The sequence below is a fragment of the Lasiosphaeria miniovina genome (genome assembly GCF_030549165.1).
Source record: "Lasiosphaeria miniovina strain SMH2392-1A chromosome Unknown B0T26scaffold_6, whole genome shotgun sequence".
In the NCBI taxonomy this organism is placed as follows: Eukaryota; Fungi; Ascomycota; class Sordariomycetes; order Sordariales; family Lasiosphaeriaceae; genus Lasiosphaeria; species Lasiosphaeria miniovina.
Genome location: NW_026848225.1, coordinates 1,759,159 through 1,785,875, shown reverse-complemented (window position 1 = coordinate 1,785,875; position 26,717 = coordinate 1,759,159). Strand labels below are relative to the sequence as shown.

The following is a 26,717-nucleotide window of genomic DNA, read 5'->3' as shown; positions in this document are numbered from 1 at the left end:
CTGACAATATGGCTGTTAATGAGGTTTCACCGCTGAGCATTCTCATAGGCGCTGCTTTGGCCGTAATTCTTACGTGGCGCTGCATACTCCAACCCGCCGTCTTGTCGCCGCTGGCCAAAATCCCAAACGCGCACTGGTCAGCGCCCTTATCACGCGTCTGGATCCTCGGCATCCGCTTCGTGCACAGGGAGAACAGAACACTCCATGATGCCCATCGCCGGCTGGGCCCTGTCATCCGCATCGGGCCCAATGAGCTAAGCATCAATGACATGGACTGCGTCCGCACTGTCTACCAGGGCGGCTTCGACAAGCCGGCCTGGTACTCCGTCTTCGACAACTATGGGTAAGTGCTTGTGTGCTGTGTGTCACCGTTACCGACAGTGAGATGGAGTTGAGTCCTGCGCCTGCCGCCGTCTGCCGCCGTCTGCTCACTCGTGGTCCCAAAGCGTCCCTTGCATGTTCTCAGAACGGGCCGCAGCAGAGCATTCAGCACGGAAGCGGCTGATATCGAACGTATACTCCAAATCTTACATCCAGTCCAGCCCGTCGGCCGCCGCTCAGGCCCGTGCTCTTCTCTATGATAGGCTTCTTCCCCTGCTCGGAATATCGCCGGCGAACCATTGCATAGACATGTATTCGGTATTTATGGCAGCCACCATGGACTTCATCACCGCCTATATCTTTGGTCTTGATAATAGCTCTAACTTCCTAAGCAAAAGGGCATATGGAGACCACTTTCTCGAGTTGTACAAGGCCCGTAACGACTATGGGTTCTTCGACAATGAAATGCCTCGACTTGCTCGTATCTGTCGCAAGATGAGCATTCCTCTGTGCCCCAAATGGGTAGACGCGGCCAACAAGGAGCTCGGAGACTGGTGCCAGGGGCTATGTCAGGCAACGGCCAAGAGATTCACTTCAGCTAAGTGGACATCAGCAGCTTCCGTCAGCCAACCAACAGTCTGGAATGCTCTAGTTTCTGGCCTCCAAAAGGAGTTTGAGGCTCACGGAACTACTTCGGTTCTGTATCCAAAGGCGCTTTTGAATACGCCCTTCTCTGTCGTCTCTGAGCTCTTTGACCATGCCATGGCTGGCCAGGAGACGACCGGGATAACATTGTCGTACTTGAGTTGGCAGCTGTCCCAGTCACTGAGCCTTCAGGCGGCGCTTCGGGCTGAGCTCGCTGGTCTTGCGCCAAATATGCGTTTGGATCAAGGCGGCAAGGAAACCCTCTTGCCAGATTACAAGCAACTTGACAGCTTGCCGCTGCTTCACGCTGTGGTCATGGAGACACTTCGTCTTCACGCCCCTCTCCCAGGCGCGCAGCCTCGCCAAACGCCGCAAGCAGGTTGCCAGATTGGGAAATACAAAGTTCCGGGGACGGTTCGGATAGCGGCGATGCCATATACGTTGCACCGCGACGAAAATATATTCCCTGAACCGGAGAGGTGGGTCTACACCCGGTGGCTTCCATCGGCTGATGACAGCGAGGAGGAAAGAAAAAAGCTTCAGAGACGACAGTTTTGGGCCTTCAGTTCCGGGGGCAGGATGTGCATCGGATCCAATTTCGCAATGCATGGTGAGTGGCTGGGTGACACTTTCGTTTGTCTTCGCGTCCTCATCAGACTAACATCTAGGTTCCTAGAAATGAAACTTATCATCGCGGCCATCTACTCAAACTACACCAGCCATATTGTCGATGACGCCGGCATGACCTGTCAGTCCGACGGGTACGCGGGGAGACCAGAACATGAAAGGCTTTTTTTACGTTTTGACAAGGCTATATAGGCCAGGCCAAGACCCTCTACACCAAGCATGTCGAATTACGGGCTACGAAAATGATAAATAATAAATAAGAGAAGACCAACTTTGTTATCTCCAAATCTGGGTGTTGAATCGAAGATGGGCCCGTGCTTTGGCTGTGACAATTTACTGCACAGGACGGATACCAATCGGGAGATGGCGTTGACGGCAATTGGCCTTGGCTTCGGATAGATGCCGGCGCGGCGCCGGGTCAGCCTAGCGGTTTAGAAGTACAAACAACCAACTCGTGACACCCTCGGTTTCAGATGGAGGCGATGAAGGTTGGCAGACACTCGGAAGACGACAATTCAGAAGCAAGATGTTCAAGAGAGAGCAGAGGGAGGACCTGTCCAATGCACGCCAACTCACGGCTTTTGGATGAACGAGCTCGAATGAGGAACTCACGTCGACCACCAACCTTCCCGGTGGTTTGGAAGATCCACGACCTGGGCTTTATAAAAACACGTGGGTTTGCCGGTTTGATAATTGGCCAGCGGAAACCCCTACCGTCGGCTCACTCACTCTGTGCCGCCAAGCGAAGGGGACCGACTGACTCGGCCAGTGCCTTGAATCTAAGTTTTCTCTATAGATACCTGTACCATACATAGTCGGGAATTTGACAAGCAACCCTCCACCAGCATATCGATAGTGTTGTAGCGAAAGCTACCAGTCTCCGGCCCTGCTTCGGCGGTGGCTGCACACGTGTACTATGTGTTCGCTATAGGTACCGCGCAAAGTTAAGTGGGTTAGGTTCGGACATGCCGACCAAACTGTCGGTGAAGCCCCGAGGCCAGCGACCTGCGGCCTGGTTGAATACAGCATTGTTGCCGTTACCGGGCGGGCTTGCAGCAGTGTTTAGCTGTGCACGACCTAGAGAAGGGGGGGCGCAACTAGGTATCCCAAGGCTCTTCCATCTCTGGTCGCTTATCGGGGGGAAATGCTCCTGCAGCGGTGCGACGCTGTATGGATAGCCGAACTGCGATAACCGACAGTCCTATCTATCTGTTCGAGTCCGCAACCTCGGATTGATCGAGGAAGCCTCGAGCTCGAGTACCGAGGCCAATGCGGCGCACCAAACCTGTGCTGTGCTGAGGCGACGCGGCCGGAAGTTTGTGAGAGCACTCTATCTCGACCTCCAATTCAATTGCGCCAAGCATCCATCATCGCCAGTTCGAACTTCGACGTGCCATTGTATTTGATAAAGCAGCTCAGCTGAGAGAATCAATGTTCCAGCGCTCTGAGACATGCCCCCCATCCGTTGGAAAGATGGAAAATGGCGGCCAATGCCGGCTGCAGTTCCTCATGCAGACGTGACTCTGTGGCCTGTGCAGCTTTGGCCTTCGATTGGCCGAGGCTCAGTGCGTTTAAACGGGGGAGGGCGGGCGCCACTCCAGCGACCCCACCTGCCCAGGACTGGGCTAGCTCTTAGCGGGGTAGCTCCCCGCCCAGAGAAACGCCAAAAGCTTGTCCCCGGTCTATGCACGACAACGTCACCTGCCTCTTTCATTATAATGTGATTTTTTTCATCGAGTCTTTGGGCCAGCTACTTTTGACCAAGAACCAAGATTGGTTTCCAACCCTTACCTACCTACCGCCCGCCCACGCCCAAGTTAGGTTGTAAAGGGGCTCTGCTGCACGATAGCGCCCACCACCAAGCATTAAGCATGTGACGGCCAAGGATAGCTCCCAGTCGCTTGGCGGCCTGCCCGAGGAGCTCCCTGAGCTTTATTGATGTCTCATTACGGGAAAGAGGCCGACGGGGTTGATGATGGTATCACTACGAACGCCCCAGGGGAGGCGGCAAGGACCCTTCTTGTAGTTGAAGGGAACTTTTCTCGTCGTCCTCACGTTGCTCCACGTGTGTCCGTGCTGGCTCTGCCCCAGTATTTGAGTTTGGAGGGAAGCATGGTTGGCGCAAGGAACTAAGGTGAAGAAGGCGCTCACCAGGTCGCATGCTTTGTTGTTCCCAACCATCCCAACCTAGCCATACCTCTGGTAGGTACCTTGGAGAGGGTTTGCAGGGACGTGGTTCGCCAGGCCCAGTTTGAGTGCACGCATAGAACGTGCATCCCTATCATACCTTACCTTGTCCCTCCAAAGCTACCTGCTACCTAGGACCCCTACCCGAACTTATCCTGCATTCTGCGAATTGACTCTCTTGCCCGCCGGGGATCTGCAGATTGGAATTCCCCTCGGCTCTGAAATAGCTTCCCCCATCCATCCCATCCCCTCCCCCCCTCGCCTTCGCTTCCCCCTCCGCCTTCCCCACCACTTCAACCAAACCCACACAGGTTGTCTCTCCTTCCTCATCAAACCTTACCTAGCCTCTTCACACGAGCTTTCTTCTACTACCGTGCGCCTGTGTGCGCGGGGTCGATTCTATTTGATCGCCTAGCTACGTAGCTGGTTTGCGACAAACTACCGAAACTCATCCTTCATTGTTGCCGCCGCGCTCTATCCTTTGAGTCGCGTCGCCGTATTTTTTCCTCCGATATCGATACGGGATCGTCGTCTCTCCTCTCCAGGTTGCAGAACGGACGCCGATGAGAATTACCATGTCTGGCCGCAACAAAGAGACCGAAGCCGAGGCTCAGGAGGCCGAGTCGCCTGTTGATGCCGGCGCTGGCGCCGTTGCCAATGCCCCCCAGGCTCCTCCCCTGGCCGAATCCCGTTCGTTCTGGTCCGCGATCCTCCCAGTCATAGCATGCGGTGCCGGACTCTTCTCAGACGGCTACATCAACAACGTGGGTTCCCGAAATTGACACGTTCTCCGTCTTCTCCCCATTAGTCTAGCGAAATCAAAGCGCGCGCGTCCACAGACTAATATCTGCCTCGACTTCGTTTTGACTCGAAATCTAGGTCATTGGATCTGTCGTCACCATCCTGGCCATTCAATATGGCGACGTGTGGAAGACGTCCAACGCCAAGCACTATCTCGGCGACATTGCGTTTGCCGGGACCGTCGTCGGCCAGCTGGTCTTTGGCTACCTGTACGTCTGCGAGGGGCATAAACTCATATCCTGCCCTCTCCCGTGGCATGTGGATATATAGCAACAGCTCCTGACTTCCTCGTGACAGATCCGACAAGTGGTCACGGACCAACACCCTTCTGACTTCGACGTTGATTCTGATCGTCTTCACCGCGCTCGCGGCTGGCTCGTACTACCACGGTGACCCGGTTGGCATGTTTAACATTCTAACAGCCTGGCGCTTCTTTGTAAGTTGACGAAACGCCGCCTCTGGCCGCTACCACTGGGGACGCGCTCTGACTTTGTTGTGACACGACAGGTCGGCATTGGGATAGGGGGTGAATACCCTGCTGGCAGCGTAGGATGTGCCGAGTCGACTGGCGAGCTCAAGGCCGGCTCGAGGAATCTGTGGTTCATCATGTTCACCAACACCATGATCGACTGGGTGAGTTTCTTTACCGCGTGGAGATGTTTGGCTCCCAAGGCTGAGCTGGGCTGACCCTGAGAACTAAAAGGGGTTTGTCATTGGCGCATTTGTTCCCTATGTAGTCGCGGCAGCTTGCAACAACGAGCATCTCAGCACCATTTGGCGTACCAGCCTCGGAATTGGCGTTGTGTTCCCCCTCAGTCTGCTCGTTTTGCGTGTGTACTTGAAGGAGCCTGCGGAGTACCAGCGAAACTCGATGAAGTACGCTAAGACGCCCTACCTACTGGTTTTGAAGTTTTACGGCCCCCGCTTGGCTGCCGTCAGCTTGATCTGGTTTCTCTACGATGTGAGTATCTTCTTGTTCACCTCGAGTCATGGAAATAAGGGCAACTACTTATACGAATATTCTTGGCTAGTTCTCGGCATACTCATTTAGCATCTACTCGTCCCCGATCCTGGCCAATATCTTCGACAGTTCCACTGCGCCGCTCACGACCGTCTTTGGATGGAACACGGTCATCAACCTCTTCTACATTCCGGGGACGATGCTGGGCGCACCCGTCTCGGACTGGATCGGCCCTCGCTACGCGCTTGCAATTGGCGTCACACTGCAGGCCATCGTAGGTTTCATCATGGCGGCCTGCTACGACCGCCTTGCGCAACCGAGCATGGTGGGAGCATTCGCCGTTGTCTACGGCATCTTCCAGTCGCTCGGCGAGCTGGGTCCAGGCAACAACATTGGCCTTATCGCAGCCAAGACGTGCGCGACGGGTGTGCGGGGCCAGTACTACGGCATCGCGGCCGCCGTCGGCAAGATCGGAGCCTTTGTCGGCACCTGGGTCTTTCCATATATTGCCGCGGCCGGTGGTAACTCGGACACGTTGCAGGCCCAGTACCCGTTCTGGGTGTCTAGCAGCCTGTGCATCCTCAGCGCCGTGCTCGTAATCTTCTGCCTCCCTGAGATCGGCCAGGACACCATCACCCACGAGGACGCCCGGTTTCGTGCATACCTCGAGGAGAATGGCTACGACACGCGCCAGCTCGGCCTTAAGAAGGGTGAGAGTCTGGGGTCGCTGGAGGAGGCGGTGGACCCCGCTCTTGCCGAGAAGGCAAGCTCGTAAATGACTATCTCAAGGGGGACGTGGAAGACGAATAATTGGTCTTACGAGGGTCTCTATGCGTATGTTTTGTTGTGCGGGCTGCCTCGGAACTAATCACGAGCTTGATACCCTATCTGCCTTCTCAGAGCTTTTGGCTTTGCACGGGGATAGTATTTCGTACTTGGTAATGGCAATGGAAAGTCCAGTGCTTATGCGCGCGCTCTATGGATTTTTCTCCCTGTTCTATATTCTATGGACTAGGTAGTAGTGGCTATTCTACGAATACTTCCATGCGGAGTTTGCGACTTGATATTTTCTTCTTCTGCTCGCGCATTTTTGTCTGCGACACTCTGCAGCCTAATGGCTTTCTAAGATGGCGAGGGATCTTGATTGGTGTGTACGCCCGACCTCTCTCAGTATTATTGATTTCTTCGTATAACCCGCTCCGAGGGCTGGTTCATGAAGCTGTTGGTGATATATGAGAGCTGCCTACCTACCTAGGTATTCACCTACATAAAGTAACCAACCAAATTTCAGGGGCAATTGAAGAGCCACGCAATTCGTCAGCCGACTTGGTTCATGCCCTTGTTATCCCAAACCAGCTAGCTAGCTAAGTAGGTACATACCTAGGCATGAGTGTCTTATACCTCTCTCTTGTAGCTCGCCGAGGCGGCCCCGCTCTCGCGAGTACGACAGACTGGAACCAGAACCAGAACCAGAACCAGAACTAGAACTAGGGACAGCCGGCGCCGGGCTAGGAAGACGACTTCGACCTTGCCTCAACATTCAACAGTACCTTAGATTTCACGTTCTTGTTTTTGTTTTTGGCAGGTTCCCATCCCCGCCGCCAACTGCACTGCTTTTACCTATCCCGCTCTGCTCCGTTCGAATGCGGCCGTGCACCACACGCGCGCATTACCTACCTGCCAGTACCTACCGAGGACGGACGTGATGTGTGTTTGTATTCTGACGAGACTGTATACAAGTGGAGGCGCCTTCTCACATACCTTGCATATATATTCTCATGGCTATCTTACCTACTACTTATTAGGTGCCCAAGGCTTTCGGCATAATCATGTCAGCTCGCATGGCGGCACCGGCCAATCTTGGGGTTCTAGGCGAGCCAAGAGGCAGGTAATCGAGAGCCGAGTCGCTAGTCTGCCTTCGTTTCTTAGCCGTGACTGGGTTGACATACTACGCCGCACAACTTGAACTTCGTCCTAACGACAAGGTCTGAGTAAGCGCCCATCAACAACATGGATCTCATTATGATTCTTTCTTTTCAAGGTTTTCAATCCTGTATTTTCAGCGCCGAGAATCAGAAAACGGTATTTACAAAAACGAGAAGAAAAGAAAGGCGGGGAATCGCTGTCTCTGATCTGTTTGGCAACATTATAAACGAGTTCTGCGCGGCCGCGTCCTCAGTCCAGCTCGACGTGCTCCATCGCCTCGTTTATAAACGCGTCTTCCGCCGCTGACTCTTTTAAGCCACTACTACTACCACTTGCGCTGTCGCTATCGCGACGACTACTCCTCGCCGCGTTGGTGCCGTCTTGGCCCTGGCCGTGTGGTCTTGGCTCGTCCTCGTCCTCGTCGATGCCGTCTTCGCTCGGGCCGCTGCCTGCCTCGCTCTCTGTTTCGGGCGGCGTCTGCAGCCCTGACAGGATGATGCTATCCCCGGTCGCCATGTTCCGCTTGAGCATGCACATCTCAACCGTGATGCCGGGACCAAAGGCGCAGCCGATGACAAAGTCGCGGACCCGCCCCCCGGGTGCTAGCTCGTCCATTTCCTTGGACCGCAGGCGGTCCAGCACGCTGAAGATGGTGGCCGAGCTGCTGTTGCCGTGGCGGATGTACGTGTCGTAGCTGGCGCGCATGTGCTCGGGCGAGATGTTCATGGCCTTCTCGGCGCCCGTGAGTATGGTGGCCCCGCCGGGATGCATGGCCCAGTCAAAGTCGGCCGGAATCTGGTACGCTTTCGGCAACGGCGGAAGGGAGTTCATCATGGCCGCGTACGTTGGCGCGAGCACAGCCTGCGTAAGCTTGGGGACCCGGGGAGAAAGCACCACCTTCCAGCCGATCGGGTCTACGTCGAAGCCGAGATCCTCCTCCGTGTCCGGGATGACACGGTGTTCCCAGCCTAGTAGCTCATATATGGGGGGTGGAATGCCGGTGCTGTTGCTGTGGTCGGCGATGCCGTTGCTCAGCACCACAGCGCTGCCGCAGTCGCTGAACAGGGCCACGCCGATGCGCGTCTCTTGCGTCGCGTTGATGCTGTCGAGTTCGCTGCGAACCATAGAGGTGCTGACCTCGAGAGCCACCACTAGGATCCGCGCCGGCTTGCCGCGCATGGCGTGGCCTAGGCATAGGTTCGCCGCCGTCCTCAGCGCCGCTAGCCCTCCACTGCACCCGCACCCGTGTAGCAGCACCTTTTCGACCCCCGGACCCAACCCTAGCGCCTTGGCTACAAAGTGGTCGTAGCCCGGGTTAGCCGAGTTGGTGCACGTTGTAGATACCACATGCGTGACTTGGGCGGGCTCGATGCGAGCCTCGGCTAGCGCTTTACGCGCCGCGCCGATGGCTAATGGGACTCCGTCAGACATGAATATCTTGTGGAGTTCGGTAATGCTTGGTGCATGGTCCTGGTTGACCAGCGGGTGGTCGGCCGTGCCGATCGAGGACCGGTAGTCGATGCCCGTGTAGCGGTTGATGGCGAGCACCTTTTGCATGCTGGTTGTTTCTCGGTCGACAAGTGTCAGCCAGCTAGCCAGCCAGCAAGCCATATTTGCTACATGCATGCATGGCAGAGAAAGGAGAGGGGAGCTTACGCCGGCGACTCTGGGTAGTACTTCCGGGCCAACGTCTCCAGGGCGTCGGGCTTGAGCGAGTAGGGCGGGTACTCGCTGCCCAGGCCGACGATGGAGAGCCCCAGCTCTCCCAACTCAGCTGGCGCAGCCATAATTGCTGGCCGAGGGGGAAGGGCAGAACTAGGACGTGTTGTGGTGAGCCAATTGGTGGTTGCGGAGACGTGTAGGGGGCGTTGTGGTGCACCGTCTGATGTTGAAGTTCAGAAACGCGCGACAATAAGCTTCCCAAGGGCGGATAGAAGCTTTTTTATGTCGCGTGGCAGGCGCCGGTGTCGTTCTCTTTTATGCTCCTTTGTCTATACTCTTCAAGTTCTTTCGTGGGACAACCTAGTATTGCGAAAATGTGAAACGGCGTTCGTATTTGCTGTTTGCGTTCCGAGTGTGAGACTCAAACCAGACTTGATGACGAGTTTTGTGGCTTTGAACAGTTCCTCCCTGGAGAGCTTGTGAATCCGACGGCTGAGAAGTGGGGGACGATGTGGAGGGGAAGGCGAGGTAGGCTTTAGAACCGGGAAGCTTCAGAGTTCAGACGCCAGATTTCATGCTAGGGACCAACTAGAACTACTAGGATGTATGTACTGTACATACATGCACGGACGGAGTTGGGACATCCGTACACTACCTACGCGGATTGCAGATTTCCCCAGGCAAGGCAGTGGCGCGCGTTGGGACAGGGAGGGAATACGTGGAATATTCCATGGGAGTGGGAGAGAACCAAGTACAAGTACTGTTCGGTGTGGGACTTGTTGTCCAATTACATGGGAAATCTCAGGTTGGAAGCCTCACAAATGGATGGACGAATCAGTAAAATTACTAGCAGGGCAGGCACTACTATATGTATGTGCTGTACAGTACAGACATACGAGATCTAGGCAACTTGTAAGCATCACTTCGTTGGCATTGTCATCTCCTTACCGCCCTCAACGTGCTGCCCGTCATGGAGTTGGTATCTGTCGGTGAAACGGTGGGCAAAGACGATGCTTGGGGGGTGAAACCAGCTGCGGTCGCCCCCCCCCTCCAGCCTCTCTACAGGTTTTCAAGTGCGTCACTTCCATTGTTGGTTTGCTGCGCTAATTGACGTTAGTCGTCCGGATTAGGGGCTGTGTATCCGGTAGGCGGCTATAGTTCGGCCGGCTAACAAACTGAATACAAATACTCCCTTTATATTTGGAAGGTAAGGTATATAAGGTAGCTAATGTGAGCATGGGAATATCAAATGCCCCAGGCCGTTCGTTGTGTTGCGTAGAAAAGAGACACCTCTCAGCTCAGATCTTTAATTGCACTTCCCAAATGCTAGGTAACACCAATCTGACCGTCTGAGTGAAGCGTCTTTTCTCGTGCGGCAGGTTTCAAGCTCAAACGGGCGATCTGATCGCCGCGCCGCAGGCATACATAGGTACAGTACCATTACACGACGGCCACAAACAGCGCCCCGTTCACTGCCCTGCGACCCCTGGTCGATTTCCAACAAGGAATTAGCTTTACTCCACGACGATGGAGCTCTTGCGGTATGCAACAGCTCGCGGAGTACTAATACCTCCGTGGGAAGGATGGTGGGGTCGTCTTCATTCCCCTACGAGCCCATCAGCCTGCATCTTTTGGGAACTTTGGTGGTGGGGGTGGGGCCGAAGGGGCAGTCCCATCGTTCAACCACTTCAGACTTGGATCGCTGCAGAAGAAGTTCCATTGCTTGCCTGACCCCAGAACACCCACGTGCCACCTTATTGATAGGTATATATACATTTGTGCATAGACACACATGTATATCAAACTTCAACAACTACCACGTGACGGGTGAGCCATTCATATCTGAAAAGAGCTAATACGCTTCAGTCATGACACTCGTTTGTCTTCTCGTGTGACGTAGGGGGCAAATACACTAAGAACAACTAGGATGCGGAGTGAAATGCGAGAGGTACACGATATCTGGAAAGACAATGGCCAACAAGTGGTTCCAATGGCGCAATTAGGACAACAAGGTATCAAAACAAACGGATAGTAGCTGTTCAAGCAATGGCCGCGAAAAGAGCTATCTCTAAAATCCCAGCGAGCGTAAGGCAGTTCTAGCCGGTCTGAACTATATCTCCGCAGCATCATCGCTTCCCTTCTCTATTTCGGACTTGGTTTACGGGGGTTTCTGCCTCGTACTTGTACACATTTAGAACCATTCTCCCCTCCTTCTCTGCGCTCATGCCGTCTTCTTCCATTGAGAGTAAAGCCCAATCAAGCTGCTCAGCGTGCCGGCGAGGCCGATAAAGCCGTCGTCGAAGCCGACCCAGTTCAGGGCCGAGAGCGGAACCGCCAGGTCGCAGAGGTCGGATGTCAGCTGGAGCCGGCTCGCAGCGCGCTCCCTATGTAGATAGACACATCCGGTTAGCAGGCCGCATGAGCGAGAGAAACGACGAAGACGAAAATGGAATGAACAAAAACTCACAGGACAATGCGCTTGCTCTCAACCACACCCTCGCCCTCCTTGCGGTCGACGCGCGCCTCGCGCTGGCGCAGCCGGTACAGCGTGTAGGTCTGGGCGACGACGCTGCAGGCGAGGCCCATGGCCCAGAAGCGAAAGGCCTCGCGCTGGAAGCGCTTGGTAGCGGGCGACTTGCGGACGCCAAGCGTGTCGAGCAGGGTGGCGAGGTCGAAGGTGAGGTAGCCGGCGTAGCCGAGCTGGCGGCCGACGGCGGCGTAGCGCAGCACGGGATCCATGTTGCGGGCGTCGGCGGCTACGGCGGCCGCCTTGAAGTGCTCGACGTTCTTGCCCGCGCGCAGCACCTTGCGCACCAGCCCGAACTGCTTCTTGACCGCCTCCCACGGCTGCACCGCCGCCGCCGGCCGGTTCGTCCGCAGCAGGTACCACGCGTAGAAGCGCGCAAAGTACTGGATCGTGCGCAGCAGCTTGTCGCGCCCCACCGTCGTCGCCACGAACTTGAGGTAGTGCGACACCGCCGGGTGATAGACGACTGCGTCGGCGACCATGATGGGCGATTGGCTTATGTCTCGTATCTACTTAGGTCGTGCGGGCGGCAACTGCTGCGATCGCGCGGGGATTCGGATATCTATCCCTCGGCCGGGAAATTTTTAGGAAGTTGGGGAACGTGGCGAGGGGTTGTTGTAAGCACAAAAGGTCGGGGAGTTACAGTTGCCCTGTGTTGGATGCAAGGTACCGTTTCTGCTCAATCACAGACTAGAATACTAAGGTAATAAAAGACGGTAGGAATAGCAGAACGGACAACGACAATATCATGGCCTGCTGACGAAGAAACCCACGACATCGTTCGGCAGACGAAGCACATGCCGAGGTCCTCCCCTCCCCCACTGGTGCGCCGTCCCAGTGAGAGACCGTAGGCCTCGGGCGGGCATGGAATTGAGCCGCTACATTTTTGAGCCGAGCCCATCGTTTACAGGGGTCGATCAGCTGACCACTCGATGCCAACGCGAGTCATGGGTACGCTTTGGTTAGGGTTAGGGGTGGGTATGTGGGCCACTTCCCACTTCGCTACCTCGGCTTGCACGCTGAGCAATGCAGTCGACATATGTTTCTTCTTGCTCACTCCATAAATTTGATTCTGACAATGAATTTGATTCTAGTAGTGAATCTAAAAGAAATTCCTAGCCTGATATCACACTTCATGTTAGACTCGGCTCGCGAGTCGGATCAAACAGAAGGAGTGAAACGGAAAGGCGTCACCAGAGTCCTAAGAGAAATGAGCTATCTAATGTACCGAGGTATGCAATAGACCGACGCCGACAATAAATATACAAAATCACCCTTGACAGTGCTATAACTTTGCCGAAGGGGCAACAGGGGCGTACAGCCCCGTCTTCTCCGTCAGGGTGGCCTCGGCCTCCTTCTCGATGCGCGCGATGAGGTCCTTGCACGTGGGGATGTCGTGGATGAGCCCGATGACCTGCCCGGCCGTCCAGACGCCATATTCCGGGTCGCCGTTGAGGAACACCTCGCGGCCGCGCTTGCCGCTCACGTAGGGCGCGATCTCAGAGAACTCGCCTGTGGTGCTCTCCTGCTCGATCTTAAGCGCCTGCTCCGTCACCTTGTTGCGGTACAGGCGCGTCGTGTTGCGCCAGCGCCGCAGCAGCAGCGCCGTGTCCGTCTCCTGCGCCCGCACAATCTCCTCCTTAATCTTGATGTGGATCGGGCTCTCGACCGTGCATAGGAACCGCGTGCCCATGTTAATGCCGCACGCCCCTAGGCACAGCGCCGCCGCCAGCCCCTGCCCGTCGGCGAAGCCGCCCGACGCGATAAAAGGCACCTTGAGCGTCTGCCGCGCCTTGCTCAGCAGGATAAAGTTGGTGATGTCTGATTCACCAACGTGGCTGTAGTGGTGTAAGACAAGAGGTCAGTTTTGTCAAGTGTTATAAACGAGTTGGATAGTAGGGATGATGTCATCAAAAGTCACAATAAACGTACCCAGCGCACTCGAAGCCGTCAATGCTCAAAAAGTCGACTCCCAACTTCACTGCGGACTCGGCGTGCCTGATAGTGGTGCACTTGTGGAGCACAATGCAGCCGGCCTTCTTGAGCTTGGAGATGACGGGGCCGGGCGAGTTGCCGGCCGTCTCGACGATCTCGACGCCCTCGTCAATGACGACCTGGGCGTAGGCGTCGTAGTTGGGGGGCACCAGCGCGGGGAGCAGGGTGATGTTGACGCCGAACGGCTTGCTGGTCAGCTTCCGGCACTTGCGGATCTCCTGGCGCAGCCCCTCAGGGTCGGGAAATATCAGCGCCGTGATGATGCCCAGGCCGCCCGCATTCGACACGGCACTCGCCATCTCAGCGTAGCCCACATGCTGATTGATGAGGTGGACAGGTTAGCAACCAGTAAGACCATGAAGTTGTGGAGAGTCGGTGGCCAACTCACTTGCATGCCACCCTGCACGACAGGCACTGTAATATTTCAGAAAACCACATGTTAGTGAATGCATATTTTATGCCACGCATTGTTATAATAAAAGCTCCATCCTCCTAACAGAGTGGCCGGCCCGTTGAGCGGAACGGCAGGTGAGGAAAATATCGGGATGCTTTCGGAGGCACGTACCAGCGATGCCGAGCCGGCGCGTCAGTTCTGTGTTGAAAGGCATCTTCTGTCTTCAGGGGGCGGCAAGGAATGGCCTGGGGAATGGCCGTACTATACTATACAGGTACAGGCACAGGGCTGTCGGGTCAGGTATGGGGTCAAGTAAGTTCGGGATGCGTTCGTTGCGCGCGTGTAAAATAAAAAGTTAATTTAGCCCAGAATTCGAGAATTGAAGAGGGGAAACAAAGAGTAGAAGCTCGAGAGGAATTGCCTTTTGATATGGCTGTGTGAGTCGGTGGCTGACAAGGTCAGATGAGACAATGGGCCATGTTGCGCCGTTGGCTTGGGGAAGCTCGGGAACCGAGGCACAGCGGGGGTTCGAAAGTATCCGGCCACCCCCTCATTTGACACCAAAAGGCATCCTCTTTCGTTTTAAAATTCGAATTAAAATACAATAATCCAACAAGACGCAAATCCTAGGAATAGATGGGTTGATGTGATATTGGCATGCAACTCTGCAGCCGAATGTTCTGGCGACCTTTTCTATAATTTGTTCAAAGGACTTCTCCTTGGGTCTGTTCAACCTCTGACTGGCAGGGGTGACTCGGCCAAAGCCGAGCTTAAGCAACACCTGAATCGAAGCAAGACCCAATATCTAGTGCCAACTTTGAGATGAAGTAACCCCTGTCTGAGATAAACCTACTAACTACATAAAATACTCCCTACTTGAGCTTATGACAAGCATTAAATACAAGTGTGGCTATTTTGAGGTATCAATGGAGACTTTGCTTCAGGATACTTCTGGAAACCTGATTTTGTTGGCTGCTGTCTCAAGCTTGTGATTGCAACCTGGATTTTGTTATGTACAGTACACACAGGAATTTAGCCAGTTCTTTTATAGCCATATACATAGGAACCCTCCAAGAAACCTGCCCTTGGCTATTAGAAGGAAACCGACAACTATATCAAAGCTTTACAGTACCTTATGTTGATGTATATTCCTACATACGTATGAGCTAGCTACCTTGCCTACAGGGTTTTCTGCACGGGTTAGGTTTGCATCTACCTTGCAGGTCACTCTCTCAGCTTTCCACTGACATTGGTCCCACTCACAACGACGGTTACACACAAGCTCTCTACCCCCTACGAAGCAAACATCTATTTGATGCCCTCCTTCCCTGGATATCGCGGCATCTCTGAATATGCCACCTGAGATATTGCGAGATGGGCCTGGTGGTACACTTGAGCAACGCTTCTTGTTTGCGACGGCCCGCCTCGTCCCTCCGTCGCCTTGGCACTCATCAATCTTCCACTTGCAATAGCCGCCGGTATAAGGCTCAACATTGCTCAGCGGATCCTTTTACTCTCCGGTTCCGGGCGTATTGATTTGCACCCCCTGGCGGTTACTCGCCGACTAGCAGCAAATATCGCAGCAGCAATCGCATGTCTCGCAGCAGAGAAAGCAGCAGCAGAATGTGGCCATGCTGTTAAGAAATATTAGTTCACGGCGTGCCAGCAAAAGCATCAAGTCGGGGCATAAATTAGGGCAGAGGACTCGGTGTGCCAGCTCTCCGTTCCTGACCGGCCCCGATACTGGAAGAAAAACGGAAATGGAAACAACATACAATCCGTAGAGACAGCCGCGGTCGTTTTCCTTCTTCTCTTGCTGCGGAGGAGCATAATTCATCTAAAAAAAGCCATCCTGTCAGCTTGATTGCTGCACACAACATAATCTGCGCTTCTTGTGCTACACGGCATCTCGTGGGACCCCTCGTTGAGAAAAACATTCTTCACATTGCGCGGCGTACCTGATTTCCCGGGCCATTTTGGTAACTACGTTGGAGGAAGCAAAGCGAGTTAGCAATTGCGCTCGAAAGGGCAGCAGCGTGCAGGCTCCGTTTGGCCACCTAAAGGGACAAGCCCTCGAAAGACATAAACTCCGTTGGACCGAGGAGGTTTTGGAACCCTAACGGATACCTCGTCGCTGAACGAAGGAAGGTCGCGGAGCCTACCCTTGGTGCGGTCCTTGCTGGTAGCCCTGAGCAGAATGGTCCTGCTGAGGGTAGCCTTGGGAAGACTGGCCTTGAGGATATCCCTGAGGGGGATATCCCTGTGGAGGTCCTTGCTGAGGAGAGTATCCTTGGGGATAGTAGGCCTGTGGAGGGGGGCTGTTCTGGTATTGCTGCTGCGGGTACGACATGACGATGGGATATTTCGCGATTAAGGCGGATACGATATTTCCTTATTTTCAAAAAATAAAGGGGAAAATGTTCAAGTTGGGGAAAGAAGCGGCCTGGACAGATGAGGTAGGTGGAGCATATGCGTGTAGAAAAACGTGAGTGGACTCCGTCTTGAAGGATCCAAAAATCAATCTGCCCATCGCGCGCGCAAAGGTCTAAATATGTGGTCCGTCAAATCCACTGCACCGAGGGGGTCGCTTTGCCAATCCCTCCATGGATCGGTTCAGCTCTTCTAGTCCCCGTATGCCAATGTCGTCAAGGAGGCTTGGAAGGCACATTGACGGAAAGAGCTCTTGCTATTGGACATGCAGTTCAAATACTTCGATGGAAGGAGCCTAGAGGCACACCAGCCAAGGACCTGCCGCGTCACGGTTTCAACAGGCCTCCTATCGCGCTTGCCTCGGAGTGGACTCTGTGGAGATACCTTATTCTAGGCGCGCGACCTGAGACCACTCGAGGCAGTCGCGCGTGCCAATCGTGCCTGCTTCCATTGTCTGCCGCGGCTTCCTTATAAACCTCTAAGCTTGAAGCATCGGCATACTTCGGCAGGTAATGTGTCGTATGACTCTTCGCTGTCCCATACAAAGAAGACGCGGTGGGTAAGATAGGAGAAGGGGACATCCGCCTGTTTGCCCTGGCTGTCCGAAATCCGACCACGACGCACCGCATTCATTGTCAAGACTGCCCAGCCTTGGCAACGACCAACTCTCTTCTTCTCCCCACCAGGAATCCGATTTGATTCGGTGGTCCAGGTTGTAGTACCAAGGCACTTACAATGCGAGGGTTAACTCTTACCCGTCGTCGGCCCGGCTTAGCATACCGCGAGCCCTTCCGCCGGGTCTGCCTGCCTCCATGCCAGGCAGGATAAGCCGCAAACGACGCGGAGGCGCATCCGACACTACAATCTCGAAGTACTTAGCTATTGAGGGACTAAGTATAAAGAATGACTTCGGTATCGCATCTCCGTTCTCCCCATTCATCGTCGGGTTGGAGGCGTTCCGTGGCGATGGCGATGGCGATGGCCGTGGAGCGGCGGCCAAAGAAAGAAGGGGTAGCTACGGCGACAAGATGCCGTAGCCCGAAGGACGTCGGCTTTGCTGGCCGAGCGTCAAAGGCACACCCGCAACCTCGACCTATTGATGGGCTCCCCGTGTGAGCCTCCATCCAACGACTTCCCAAACGAGCAAGAAACCCCGTGGTTCGCTGATGCATGTGAGCCTGAACGCCCGAGCATCTAAAATTAGCTAGAGCCGATGCGCGAAATCGCGGCCTGGGAACCTGTCTCTGCTGGCAACGTCAGTCCCATCTCACCGTGTCCTATCGTCGGTTGTCGAGCGACCTCTCCAGCTGGTCAATGCTACCGCGCGGTGGCAATATTCTGTGCTGCCTGCTTCAAATGGCCGAGGCTTAAGTAGCCCCTCGCTGCCTCAACTGTTTTCCGATGCGCTTCTTCGCCGACCATGTCGTCAGTATCAATGCTTCTCCGAGGCCCCGAAGGCCAGCCGGTCTCCGAATGTTACTGGAAAGGCCGCTCCGGCCTTCGGACAACATGGGGACGGGTTACGGCAGCTGTCCACGGCTCTGAAACGCTGGCTGGCTTTTGCGCAATGTTGCACACGCGGTTTCTCTTTTCTCCCGCTGGCAAGCACTCAACGCTTTCGCCCTTAGCGACTAGCGGCATCCGTGGCTTTATCTATACCTTACCGGCGCCGTTGTGCCCAGCCAGCCTTCCTTGAACACACTCCGCTGTCGTGATACGGTTGATTTGCCGAGTCGCGTCGTCATCTTGGGTGCGCGCCCGCTGGCCGCGTCGAACTTTCGCTCACAAGACATCAATCACCTCGGGCGAGGCTGAACGCCTGGCTCGTGCTTTTTCTATCCGTATCCTTCTGTTATAACGGCCTTGAAAGTCGACGTCTTCGTCACCAGTCCCTGCTTCGCCGTCTTGACTGGCCAAACCCTCCTGAATAGCGAAGCCCATTAAGCATAAGTTCTGGATTTGGAACTGAAAGAGCGCACTGCCGGTGCGTGAGCCGCGTTGTCAGGCGACCGATCACCTGCAAGTTGATCAAAAGGCTTGGCCTATTGGTGTGCTGGCGAGACACCCTGTGTACTGCTCGACGCCACGATCCACCAGCGATTGGCACAGGGCTGATAAGCTTTGCGGGACCGCGTGAACCTGGTTACCTACCATATCCGTACACACATGCCGCCGCCGAACTCCCCGATCGCTTCTCGAATAATAACTTCCGCGGTTCCAGTCCCCGGATGCGCTATGCCGCTGTAACGGCAAGGCAGATAGCAAGGCGTTACGGAGCGTGTCCAGTGACAAAGTGCATTGCTCTCTCACCCAAATGTGTCATTGTATTGCACATGTACAAAGTTGCACATTCCCAGCACGGAGTACATGGATACGACAATAAAGGTCCGATGTATTCTGGTGTCTTGCGGCGCTGTGCTCGAGACAGCTTCGCACAGTAGCGTGTGACAAGCAGCCTCTGTGTTCTGTCGGGGCTTTCAGCATGAGCCGTCCAACCAATGACTGCCTGTCTCTCGTCAAAATGGGGGCTCAAGGAAGAGCCACTTCACTGAAGCAAGCGCAAAAGCTCTCGAACAAGAGGCAGTTGTCCACCTGATAGGTTAATGCCGCCATCTGCTCGTAGCCCTGTCCGGTTGGTGAGGCCCCGTTTCCTTTAGAGCCCGATGAATGCCCATTTATTGCTGCACAACATAAGTGTATGTGCAATACCTGGGCATGCAATCACCCACGACGGAGTTATTCGCCGCTGATGTGAGGCTCCCGGTGGACCGGGACGAGGGAACGGAGGTGTGGATCACTTGCGGTTGATCGCCGCCAGCCCGGTCGCTCAGATCAAGAATGGCTAGGACGTGACGGCCCATCAGCACAATCGGTCACTGGCTACGGAGAGTATGTATGAACATACGTACCTGTGCGAATACAACGCTAGATGCTCGTGTGAGCCTAGTCTGCTTGTTTGGTGTCCATTGTCCATCTGCCGGTTCCCTCGCCCTTCCCCTCTGGCCCGGCCGCTCGGATCTCGTCGTCGGAAGACCCCGGTCGGGCTCGACGCAGTTGAGATGGGAAGACGCAAACACACGGAGCCCGCTTCTAGCAAGTCCAGGCTTGTCAATTGGCGCCATCCCACCCGTCTAGATGTGACGGGTCGGTCGACGACAGACCGAGTGGTGATCTGCACAACAACCTCCGTATCTTTCCCGACGCCACCGGTGACTGCCTTGATTTGACGAGCAACTGCCAGCCCGGAATTCAGGTGAGCCCCCCAGCTGTGTGAGGGGGTTTGGTTGCAGCATTTTTTTTTTCACAGACTTGCAAGACCCATACGGTTCCGTATTTGATCTAGAAGTGCACTGACAACTCATAACTGCGAGACCTTGGCACCCAAATCTCTGGCATTCCTGCCCAGCCTGACAGAATCCCGGCATCAGATCTCTACAATGTCAATGCCGGTCTGATGGTACAACACATCCCCAATTTTGCCCTGTTCCCTTAGCATCTCTTGACGTTTTAGTGAACCATCCTTGGATAAGGTACGTACCTGCCGGCCGGGTGGGCTGACAAGCCTTTCTTTGGCTGGCCGCTCACCATATTGCTTTTTCTCGTCTTGCCTGCTTTCTTCTTTCCCGGTCTCCCTCCTTGCATCATCTTGCGAGCTCGGCGGGCCCCGAGCCTTGACTCTGATTCTAGGCGTCGGTTTCCGCACTAACTTATCAAGGTACTGTGCATCTATCTATGCTACGTCGTGCCAGACTCCCAGTGCATACAGCCCGGCGTATGCCGTGTTGTTGTTGCTGCTGCCGTCACGATTGCTAGCGCCCTGGCTTGCTCCTGTCCCAATGGATCTAATTCCCGAGTGCCACGGCCTCACCAAGAGGGACGTGAGTTGGCGTACGGAACGTTGAGGCGCACTGGCAGCAGAGAAGAAGGAAAAAGAAAAAAACGGACCTGAGAAAAAAAGCAAAGAAAAGCTCCCCGTCCGCACGCCGGCAGCAGGAAGGCCAGCGGAACCACCAAAAAAAAAGGTACCTAGCTCGTAGACCAGCCAGCCGGGCTTTCTCTCTTCACACGAGATAACTGGTCCTTTTCCCTCTTTATTTTTTTTACCTGTCCATTCTTCTCCCCTTCGCCCCCTCGTTTAGAAGAGAATTGCACTTCTTGGAACCCAGCGCAATAAGTTGTCTCCCATCCGTCACTTAGGCCCACGATGCACAGTCCCGTCCCTTGCCCGTAATTCACTCGCTGCCATCCTGCACCTTTGCGACGAGCAAACCGCCCACTTAAGGCGGAAACCACTGTTTCTTAGAAATAAGAAGAGAGTCTCAGAGAAGGAGATCGAAGATTGAGACGCCAGTTACAGCGGACTGCAAGCACCTACCCATTGACTTATTTCTTTCCGTCCCATAATATCGAATCCCTTTCGGCCACATCACCAATATCCGGGTTTCGGATTGTACCTTGTTCTAGGTTGACCCGCCCAATGGTACCAGCGCTTCTCCTTTCGTCTTCCCTGAGATCATGACCGAAGGAGTATAAGAAGAAACCAAAGTACGACCAAATACTCCCTCCGACTCCTCTGTTCTACACATCTCTCATCATCATCATCATCAACAACACCACCATCATCACCACCAGCTTCGCTTTTGTTGGTTCCCATTCTCACTCTCGATAACTTCTACTTCGACTTAACGCCAAAGAACTTTGATCAACCAGTCTCTATATCCAGTCTCCCCTCACTTTCGACCAATTCAACACTCAACACCAGGAGACGATTATTGCCGAACCTGTCATCACCTAGATATCATTCCAAACCCAAACAACGCTTTGGGGCCGACAAAGGAACAATGTCTTATAAGAGCGGCACACCATGGCAGGACAGGTTGGATGGTAAGATGCTCTCTCGTTCTCTTCTCTGCCATGCTGATATTGCTGACACATATTCACTGTTAATAGAGGCTTGCCGGGAAATCCAGATTGGAACGCCAGTATTCCAGATTATATCCGACAGACGAGGTAAGTCAAGCAACAAACTTTATTAACCCAACCGCTGGGTGTCATGCCCCTATTGCTCTCCAGAATCCATCTCGGCATCTTTTGCTCTTCCCTTCGCTCGTGAGGTACAAAGACCAAGGAAAATTTGCAAAGGCTGATCCGATGACCTCCGTTTCCATGGCGTCTCAGGAGGCCGCACCGCGTGGTCCAGCCGAGTGACCATCAATGGAAAAACACTCCAGGCTCGTTTCTGGTACGACGGGAAGAATCTCAACAATGCCAAAGAGGACGCTGCCGAGATGGCTCTGACCTACCTCAGCGGTTCGAGCCCCGCGTCGCCATCCACCAGCCGGGGCGGATGGTAGAAGGCGATGAAGACGGCCGCTACGAAGGCGGAGGGGAAAACGAGGCGGCGGCAAACCACCAAGCCTCTGGCGGTTGCCCCATCCTCTTCCTCTCCGGGGGGACTTGATTTTGCTTTGGGTTCTCTTCTCTTGTTAGAGAACTTCTAGTGTGGTCGGATTTCACGAGGTCGCTCGATCTCGCTTCTTGGTCTATTCTCCCATATTCGGTATTCCTTCTGTCTACTTCGTTTTTTTTCGGCTTCGCATATTCCCTTGTATGATACCGACACCACGCGTTCACCTTTCTGTCTTTAGCACTATTTGGAGTTGATGGAACAATCGGTCATGCCACACGGCAAAACGGGCAACATTTCCATGGATTTGGCGCAAAAATGTCTTTTTTACTGACTTGTTCTTTTTTTTTGGAGGGCTTTTATTTTATCTTTTTCGGTTTCAACAGCGAGCTTGCTTCATTAAACATCTGACCTCTTCGGATCCCTTTTTAGTTTTCTTTTACGGATACAGCGTCATGGAAAATGGTACGGGGGCATTGGGCTGGGTCTCATTTCTTTTCTTTTGTCTTTCGATGTCGCGAACGAACGAAGACTGGCTGCTTTTTGAGTTCTTCTGTTTTTTCTTTCTTTCACGTCCTTTCTTCCTCACTTCCCTCTAACGTTCCAGGAACTTTAGGCTTGGGAAATGGGCTCATGACCTCTCTGGGATCGATCCATGGAATGTTCAGGGCTAGGGGGGAGATATGGGAAAAGAAGAATGAGACAGGGACGGAAGAGGTAAAACAGTCTTGGGAAAATCCAGACGGACGAGACTACTGGGTCACGGCTTAGAGCATGGCGGCAGGGACCGGGCCGACTTTTTTGGTTGCTTGCTTGCTTGCTTGCTTGCCTTTCTGGTCTTTGGTGTTTCCTGGGGTTTTCTGGGCTCGGGGCGACAAGACGATACGACTTAGACGAGTTTGTTAGTAATTTGATGATTTTCAATAATACCTAGAACTTCAATTTAGGCGTCACAAAAGAGCCCCAAAGAAAAAAAACACTAAATATCTCGTATCACGCGACGATGCAAAGCATGTGACCAAAAGAGACGAGCGGACTAGCAACTCTGGCAGGGTTCTTGTTCGTCTTCCCTTGGTGACCAGGCCAAGCAAGCTCTAGTGAGCTTGGGAGTAATTACCACGTTGGGATGAACATGGCCATTTCTAAACTGCCCTAATAGGGTGCAAAAAGGACAAGGAAGCTAAGTAGAGCACTGCGTACGTCCTACCCCAACTGTGTCTGCTCCCTACCCTTTTGCGTCCTCTCCAGATCTCAGGCCTAGCTTCCTTCTCCCGGGATCTCTCGCTCATTGATGAAAGATGGGGAAGATGGGGGGGGGGGGGGGGGGGGGCGGCGGGGGGCCACCGGAGGACAGATCCGCACCCGGATGTACATGTACGTATGTACCTCAACAATGCGTGCGGGGTTAAGAGTGATGGACTGGGCTGAAGTTGCTATCTTGTGAGACAAGATGTGAAATGGTCTGCCTGCCTGCCTGCCTGCCTACCTGACCGAGGAAAGGATTCCTCCCCCCAACATGCCGGAGTAAAGCAGCAAACACGTGGACCTCGGGCGTAGGTTTGTCGCTGGGGGGAGGTACCACTCCCGTGACCACGCCACTGTGGCGGAGGGTGTCAAGGGTCGGCTGAGATTCGCGCATTTCGGGAAGCTCACGGGCGGCTCTTGCAGGAAGGAAACCGACTAGCCATGCAATGGCGGCCGGGGTGGGGGGCATCCAAGGGGGTCAACACCAGCCTGAAGGAAAGGGAAAAGGGGGCGTGTGGGATGGGGATGGGGCATCCATGCCTTGCCTTGGTGGGCTCTCGCTCGGCGGGATGTCGTGTGCAGATAGATCTGCATGCCACTTTCACACACACGTACACGTACATACACAGCCGCAAAATACTGGACATCAAAAAGTTGTGGAAAGCAATAGCAGCAGCTGAAGCACCAGCGCCAGCAGCACCGGCATCGGTGGTATATGTAGCTGCACCTGCTGCAGGCTATCACAGCAGCAAGCATGAATGAATAGACGAGCGAATGGATGGGTGAACGCATGCTAGGGCCATTTCGTTGTTTCTCCCTCTCCGCTGACACTTGTTCTGAGTGCGGAGTACATCGAGTACATTATCCGATGTCGTTGGAGTGCCTTCTCGACGAGAAATATGACGCAAAGTGAGGCTTCCTTCCGTCCCACACGCATATGTATTTGTGTACGTAGTTGATTGTCCATCGCTACCTGAGGGAAGCGTAACTCCGGCGCTCATGACAACCTAACAGGAATAAAGTGCTGCTTAATAAGAAACACTGAGCGACACGCCGGGAGGCTGAGGCTCGACTTGGGTTGGAAAGAGAGAGACAGACCCGACCTAAAGTGGACGAGAATTAAGCTATGGAGTAGTGTATGTACGTAGGTGTATGTGCGTCCGTCCGCTGTTCATACATACATGCCACCGTAGACCTAGGTCGGAGAGGAGACTGGCGGTGACCGGGAAAGTCATCTGACGCGGTCCCCGGCTTCAAGAGACAAAACCTGCAAGGGACTTGACTGGTCACCTCAACACTGCGCTGGCTGGCGCGCACATCTACGCTTTGTCTCTTGTCTTAAACCTGACTAGAGTCAGAGTGACAATTAACGCAGAGAGACATCGAGGTTGAGGATCGACGTCTTGCATCTGGCGGGGTATTCTAAGGTTCGGATATTAGTAGCTCAGGTCAGGTCAGCTCGGTGTGGTGGGGTGGGGCAAGTTGAGGTGGGAGACAGCTCGTACCGTGCAGAATTGTCCCCCACCACAAGTTGTCAGAGGCACGTGCCCTGAAGCTTGGATCCCGTCTCTTCTGGCCAGTGCTAGCCGCTAGCGTCAGAAGCCTGTCCCGGCAGCGCCAGACCTGTCAATCTCCCAAATCGGCAAAACGTCGGGTCGTGGGCCAATTTTTTTGAGAATAAGTCAATCGGGATATGCGACGCAGGTTGATTTCTAGGGGGGCAGCGCGATTGTCACATCTCGTGACATTGCCCGCATAAACAAACAAACATATATACGGCGACAATGCCTCCCAGGTTGAAGGTCTGGGCCGCGTGCCGGGCGTTATCCATACGGCCACGGCCTCTCAGTGCGCGGCCACCGCTGCGTTGCGCTGCAGTCCCCGTGCGAACCTTTGCCGATTCTACAAACACCACTAACACCACTCCCGCCGTTCCCGCTTCTAAGCTTCCCGAAGGCTATGAAGACGTGCTGGATTCTTTGCGCGGGAGCGCTCCAAAGAGCCAAGCCGAGCCACAGGAGCCAGAAGCTGCTCTACAGCGGGAGCCGGAGCCAGAAGCTCTGCAGCCGGAGCTGCAGCCGGAGCCGGAGAGCCAAGCGAAAAAAAACGAGTCCGAGCACGACGACAACGTGTTGCAGGCGCTGGACAAGCTCAAAATGATCTCGTACGGCCTCAATCCCTTTGACCCCGCAGTCGAAGGCCACAAATACGGATTGCCACAGTTGCCGCTGCCGTCGCCGATGCATATGAAGCACCGCTACGACGATGTGGTTGTCCAGCTCACGAAGCTGATTATGCGGGACGGGAAGCTGAGCAAAGCACAAAGGGTGAGATCTCAGCTCGAGCATGCCCCATTGCCCCCGTGCTACTGTTTATGAGAAAGCCAGCTAACCAAAGACACAACGCCCGCTGGCAGGACATGGCTATGATATTAAACTACCTCCGAACCTCCCCCCCGCCGAAAATAAACCCGTCCAAGCCTCTAATGCCGGGCTCGCCCCCAGCCGCGCACCTCCCGCTTGACCCTATCACCTACATCACCATCGCCATCGACTCGGTGGCGCCTCTGGTTCGCGTACGGGCCTTGGCCGGCGCGGCCGGTGGTGGTAAAGCGCTCGATATCCCCGTCCCTCTAGCGGCGCGCCAGCGCCGGAGGATGGCGTTCCAGTGGATCCTGGATGTAGTGGAGAAGAAGCCGTCCAAGGGGAGTGGACGCGGCATGTTCCCAACGCGCGTGGCCGAGGAGATCGTCGCTGTGGTCGAGGGCCGGTCCGGCGTCTGGGACAAGCGCTTTCTGCTTCACAAGCAGGCCACGTCCGCCAGAGCCAATCTGAATTATAAAGCGCCGCCGAGGAGACATTAGAGGAAAGAAAGGGAGGAAAAAAAACTGGGGAGGGGTGGGTCTTCGAGTGGCTGACGAAGGTTACTTGTATATACAAGGTCTTTTTAGCTGTTTTTTTTTGCCATGGCTTCTTGGGAGGAGCGCCGTCTCACTGTACATTACCTGTGTTTCGAAATACCTGTGTCTCGAAAATGAATCACACGTTGCGGGGTACCGCGTTGCCCCTTGGCCATCATCCCATCTGTCTGCAGGAAACTAGAGGCAAACTTTGTCGCAGTTAACATGTCACAGGTTCGGCTCTTATGATTCTTTTGATCATGAACTAAGAACCGGGCCAGTGTCTGATATTGGCCAAGTGAGGTTCGGCTCTGGTAGCTGTCATAGGCGTGACAGCTGGAAGGAGTACGCTGAGATGGCAGGGCCTGGGCAGCGAGGTGGTGCATTTTAGTCATAAACCCAAATAATTGTTGGAGCGGATTTCGGGGAGAATAAAGACTATATAGCAAATACGGACTTAATCGGCCGGAAGATGCCTTTGCCAGGCATTCCAAGAGGGAGATAGGCCTCTAGGCTTAGGATGCTTTACATTGAAGCTCTGAGACCTGCTGCATCCTTTTGAGGGGACCCTCAGGGCGAACTGCAAGACAACAAAGTATTTTATATCCCGCAAGTCCCACAACAATAAACGTTCAAGGATGTGATTCTATAGTATTTCGAGTTACCTTTACTTTTGTTTTGAGCTTATAC

At 54.3% G+C, this 26,717-nt stretch overlaps 7 protein-coding genes across 7 annotated transcripts; 4 read left to right on the top strand and 3 right to left on the bottom strand.

The window, feature by feature from the left end:
- Window positions 1–8: 8 nt before the first annotated feature.
- On the top strand, window positions 9–3,168 carry B0T26DRAFT_754704 (cytochrome P450; the record flags this gene model as incomplete). The annotated part of the gene is made up of 4 exons (XM_060445857.1): window positions 9–343; window positions 447–1,576; window positions 1,643–1,727; window positions 3,132–3,168. 4 exons carry the CDS (start codon window positions 9–11, stop codon window positions 3,166–3,168), a joined length of 1,587 nt encoding a protein of 528 aa, XP_060292813.1.
- An 891-nt stretch (window positions 3,169–4,059) lies between these two features.
- On the top strand, window positions 4,060–6,419 carry B0T26DRAFT_408699 (major facilitator superfamily domain-containing protein). The gene is made up of 6 exons (XM_060434860.1): window positions 4,060–4,544; window positions 4,660–4,790; window positions 4,879–5,017; window positions 5,089–5,214; window positions 5,285–5,542; window positions 5,613–6,419. Exons 1-6 carry the CDS (start codon window positions 4,344–4,346, stop codon window positions 6,315–6,317), a joined length of 1,560 nt encoding a protein of 519 aa, XP_060292812.1. The 5' UTR covers window positions 4,060–4,343; the 3' UTR covers window positions 6,318–6,419.
- Window positions 6,420–7,717: 1,298 nt separating this feature from the next.
- B0T26DRAFT_742922 (peroxisomal biogenesis factor 11-domain-containing protein) lies at window positions 7,718–12,139 on the bottom strand (the record flags this gene model as incomplete). Its single annotated transcript, XM_060444186.1, has 7 exons — window positions 7,718–7,770; window positions 7,828–9,026; window positions 9,125–9,350; window positions 9,886–9,890; window positions 10,027–10,031; window positions 11,439–11,514; window positions 11,598–12,139. The coding sequence occupies 7 exons, from the start codon at window positions 12,137–12,139 to the stop codon at window positions 7,718–7,720; spliced, it is 2,106 nt and encodes a 701-aa protein (XP_060292811.1).
- An 803-nt stretch (window positions 12,140–12,942) lies between these two features.
- On the bottom strand, window positions 12,943–14,260 carry B0T26DRAFT_754700 (uncharacterized protein; the record flags this gene model as incomplete). The annotated part of the gene is made up of 4 exons (XM_060445856.1): window positions 12,943–13,495; window positions 13,590–13,969; window positions 14,041–14,066; window positions 14,218–14,260. 4 exons carry the CDS (start codon window positions 14,258–14,260, stop codon window positions 12,943–12,945), a joined length of 1,002 nt encoding a protein of 333 aa, XP_060292810.1.
- Window positions 14,261–21,317: 7,057 nt separating this feature from the next.
- B0T26DRAFT_754699 (uncharacterized protein) lies at window positions 21,318–21,830 on the top strand (the record flags this gene model as incomplete). Its single annotated transcript, XM_060445855.1, has 3 exons — window positions 21,318–21,360; window positions 21,427–21,486; window positions 21,655–21,830. 3 exons carry the CDS (start codon window positions 21,318–21,320, stop codon window positions 21,828–21,830), a joined length of 279 nt encoding a protein of 92 aa, XP_060292809.1.
- Window positions 21,831–23,267: 1,437 nt separating this feature from the next.
- B0T26DRAFT_721783 (uncharacterized protein) lies at window positions 23,268–24,595 on the bottom strand. Its single transcript, XM_060442563.1, has one exon. The coding sequence runs from the start codon at window positions 23,918–23,920 to the stop codon at window positions 23,564–23,566; it is 357 nt and encodes a 118-aa protein (XP_060292808.1). The 5' UTR covers window positions 23,921–24,595; the 3' UTR covers window positions 23,268–23,563.
- Window positions 24,596–24,912: 317 nt separating this feature from the next.
- On the top strand, window positions 24,913–25,991 carry B0T26DRAFT_654234 (ribosomal protein S7 domain-containing protein; the record flags this gene model as incomplete). The annotated part of the gene is made up of 3 exons (XM_060438529.1): window positions 24,913–25,095; window positions 25,207–25,455; window positions 25,545–25,991. 3 exons carry the CDS (start codon window positions 24,913–24,915, stop codon window positions 25,989–25,991), a joined length of 879 nt encoding a protein of 292 aa, XP_060292807.1.
- Window positions 25,992–26,717: the final 726 nt, after the last annotated feature.

Coding starts and splice junctions, on each gene's coding strand:
- B0T26DRAFT_408699 (XM_060434860.1), top strand. CDS start 4,344: ATGAGAATTACCATGTCTGGCCGCAACAAAGAGACCGAAGCCGAGGCT. Junction 4,545..4,659: donor CAGACGGCTACATCAACAAC/GTGGGTTCCCGA, acceptor CTCGAAATCTAG/GTCATTGGATCTGTCGTCAC. Junction 5,018..5,088: donor TAACAGCCTGGCGCTTCTTT/GTAAGTTGACGA, acceptor GTGACACGACAG/GTCGGCATTGGGATAGGGGG.
- B0T26DRAFT_721783 (XM_060442563.1), bottom strand. CDS start 23,920: ATGCGTTCACCCATCCATTCGCTCGTCTATTCATTCATGCTTGCTGCT.